We start from the raw sequence: 3,419 nt of genomic DNA, 5'->3' as shown, positions 1-3,419 counted from the left end.
TCCAACACTTGGGAGGCAGAGGCGGGTGGTTTGAGGCCAACCTGGTCTACAGAGTTCCAGGACAGTTACACAGAGAAACCCCAGGGAGAGGGGGAGGAAAAAGCAGATAATGGTGGGTGTGAATTATTTTGTAGGGAAGACCACAGAGACGGGAAGCCTGTGTTATTGAAGGTTTCAAGGGAGCCCATACCACAGCTACTAACATGGTCACTTTTCTTTAGAAACAGTTACCCATAGGCAAATGAACAGAGAATTCAGGGACTGACAAGAACCCAACTTGGGACTGCATCAGAATTTGGCTCCAGTCTGATCTGTCACCTCAAGGACCCTGACACAGAAGCATGGGACTCCAGGATTTGAGATCTCTGCAGCTGCTGTGCCTCTTAGAGGCCATCTCTTTATTGCCTTGTATGTCCTGTGGGGGCTGCATACTGTAAGGCCCCAACACGTGGGAGGCTGGCTGGACCTATGTACTGGTGGGCTGAGTCCTCTCAGGGGACAGGCTGTGTTCTGACATTAAGAAGGTGACGTGGGCCGGGTGTTGGTGGTGCACGCCTTTGATCCCAACACTCGGGAGGCAGAGGCAGTCGGATCTCTGTGAGTTTGAGGCCAGCCTGGTCTCCAGAGTGAGGTCCAGGACAGTCAGGGCCACACAGAGAAACCCTGTCTCCAAAAACCAAAAAAACAACACAAAACAAAACAAAAAACCCCAAACAGAAACTACTACAACAAAAAGATGGTGGTGTGGGAGGCGGATGACTGGAAGAGTGTCCTCTCTTTAGGGACCGAGGCTCTTTTGTGCTATGAGGCCACAGCTTCGGCCTTCAGAGCCGTGACCTTGCATAACTGGAAGTGGCTTCTGTTGAGGAGCATGGTGTGTAAGCTGAGAGAGGGCTGCGAGGAGACGATAGTGTACATTGAGACAGGTGATGTACCTCCTAATGCTCACCCTTCCGCTCGCCCTCCTTCTTAGCTATACTTCCAGAAGCCAGGATTAGGATCACACATCTGCGCGCGTGCGCGCACGCGCGCGCGCGCGCGCGCGCACGCACACACACACACACACACACACACACACACACACACACGCATGCACACAAGCACACCTGTATAGAAATTGGTAATAAAAGCATAGTGCTGATTATTTTAGATAGTAGCATGACCAAATGCACAAAATAAAAAGGCAAGCTTGTAAGACACTTGTGTTCCTCCAGGGCACACAAAGTTAAAAGACTGCTAGAGCGACCGTTAGAGCGACTGCTTTGGGGGAGGTTAAGGAGTGAAAGTGAGGAGTAGAGATTACTGGCCAGAATGGGGTAGGTCTCAGTCAGATACCTGTAGTGTGGTCTCAGATACCTGTAGTGTAGGATGGACGTATACAGATCCCTGGGGGAGAGGGAAGGGTGAAGTCATAGGAGCCAGGGCAGCAGAGAGGCTCCCCTAAGAAGGATTAGGAGACACAGATAAAGACCCCAGATTCTCTGCCCCACGCAGGCACAGTGAGTGGGCACTGGAAGAGGCAAGCAGGGGCTAGAAGGGCCCAGGAAACAGAGGGGCTAGGAAGGGAGATAGCCTGAGAGGGGCCAGTGACACTGATCCCACTCTCTAATCCCCTGTTCCTCAGGGACCAGTAGGGGCATTGTGAGTTTTAAAGGCTGCACCTCAGCCTTATCTTACCCCCCACAAATCTCCTACCTCGTGTCTCCACCCGGAGTGTCGATCTCCTCCTACAGCCAAGTCTGCAGGACCTATCTCTGCAACAATATAACCAACTTGGAACCTTTTGTGAGACTGAAGTCCACTGAGCCTAAGTACACAGTGTCTTCTACCAAATTTTGTCCAACCTGTGTGGGCAGGCTTGACCAGGAGTGTCTTCCGGACTTCATCAGCACCCAGACCTGCCCCTTCACTGCTTCTTCATGTTACAGTTCCACCTTAAAATTACAGGCAGGTGAGCGGAGAAGAACTTTGATCAAATGACTCTCTCTCTCTCTCTCTCTCTCTCTCTCTCTCTCTCTCTGTGTGTGTGTGTGTGTGTGTACTGTACCATAACTATGCATCTGTATACCTGAGAGACTGGTGGGTTCCCAAGATGGGATTCAGGGTACAGGAGACTAGACACATGAACTCCAAATAAGAATAAGGTTCTTGGTGTCCAAATGTCTCTTGGTGGGAGAGCAGGTGTCCTGACTAGTGAGGGCTTTTAGGAAGGGAACAGGACCCTTGAGTCTCGAAAATATCCCTGATTCTTCTCTTTCTTCCTTGTAGGGAATCTCAATACTACCTTCCTCATAATGGGCTGTGTTCGTGAGTCACACAAGCTTTTAGCAGACTTTCAGCATATTGGAAGCATCAGAGTGTTTGAGGCCGTCAACGTCTTAGAGAAGTCTCAGGCTGTTGGTGCAGGGCACCGTAGTCCGGGTCCTCCTTGGATCCTCCTCTTATTCCCTGTGCTCATCCTCAGTACCTGACCACCCGAGAGACTAGAAAAGTTATCAGACCCCCCTTGTGCCTAATAAAATAAATCACGGAATTACCTACCCTCTTGCTTTGTCCTGTGGTCTGTGAGAGTGTAGGGGGCGCACAGGAACAGAAGAGTCAGAGAAAGTGGGGTTCCTAGATGACCCCTGCTTTCTGCTCAGAAGCCAGGCCTGAGGAGCTGGGAGCTGGCATGGAGGGAAGCAGTTTAAGAGCTGGCAGTTTGGAAGGAGAAAGGCGTGTGTCATGGCTCCACCCTGCGGAACTCAGGTCTGGGAAAATGCTTCTGTAGGGAGGATTGGAAGTCAGGCAGGTGTGGACTCTCATCCAGGACGTCCACCTCCTCCCTTCTCTGGATGGAAAAACCACAGCTTTGACCAGCTCTCTCTCTCCCTCCCTCCCTCCCTCCCTCCCTCCCTCCCTCCCTCCCCCTCCCTCCCTCCTCCCTCCCTCCCTCCCTCCCTCCCTCCCTCCCTTTCGTCTTTCCCTTTCTCTTTTCATTTCCTTCCTTACCTCTCAGTGTCTCCTTCCGTCCTCTGCTCTTGCTCCCCCCCCACCTCCATCCTTCCTCTTCCCCTGGAGCTGACATTTAATGCAAATCAAAAGGTCTTCATCAAGCGACTCTCAGGCCCCTCCCAGCTCCCCAGAGTTATTTAGATAGACATGTTTTCTTCTAGCGGAATTTCACAACACTTTATAGACTTTGTGTTACTTGATGCACAGAATTAAAAAAAAATAAGGCAGAGGTGGGGGTCCTGGAACTCTCTTTGTAGACTGGGCTGGACTTGAACTCACAGTGTCTCTCTCCCAAGTGCTGGGATTAAAGGCATGCGCCACCATGCCTGGATTTTTCTTTTGTTTGTCAATCCTCAACCCAAACCATTCATTGTTAACAGTTTTGGCAGTTGTGAACCATGTGAGGATAGGTATAGGGCAGTGTG

General features: G+C 51.0%; 1 protein-coding gene across 1 annotated transcript; it reads left to right on the top strand.

Annotated features, from left to right (window-relative positions):
* The first annotated feature begins 341 nt into the window (after positions 1 to 341).
* Positions 342 to 2,471, top strand: Lypd4 (LY6/PLAUR domain containing 4). Its single transcript, XM_035449102.1, has 4 exons — positions 342 to 408; positions 783 to 926; positions 1,625 to 1,951; positions 2,269 to 2,471. The coding sequence occupies exons 1-4, from the start codon at positions 342 to 344 to the stop codon at positions 2,469 to 2,471; spliced, it is 741 nt and encodes a 246-aa protein (XP_035304993.1).
* Positions 2,472 to 3,419: the final 948 nt, after the last annotated feature.

This window comes from Cricetulus griseus, chromosome 9, assembly GCF_003668045.3.
Source record: "Cricetulus griseus strain 17A/GY chromosome 9, alternate assembly CriGri-PICRH-1.0, whole genome shotgun sequence".
NCBI lineage: Eukaryota > Metazoa > Chordata > Mammalia > Rodentia > Cricetidae > Cricetulus > Cricetulus griseus.
The sequence above is the reverse complement of the archived record's forward strand: the minus strand, read 5'-3'. Positions and strand labels throughout refer to the sequence as shown.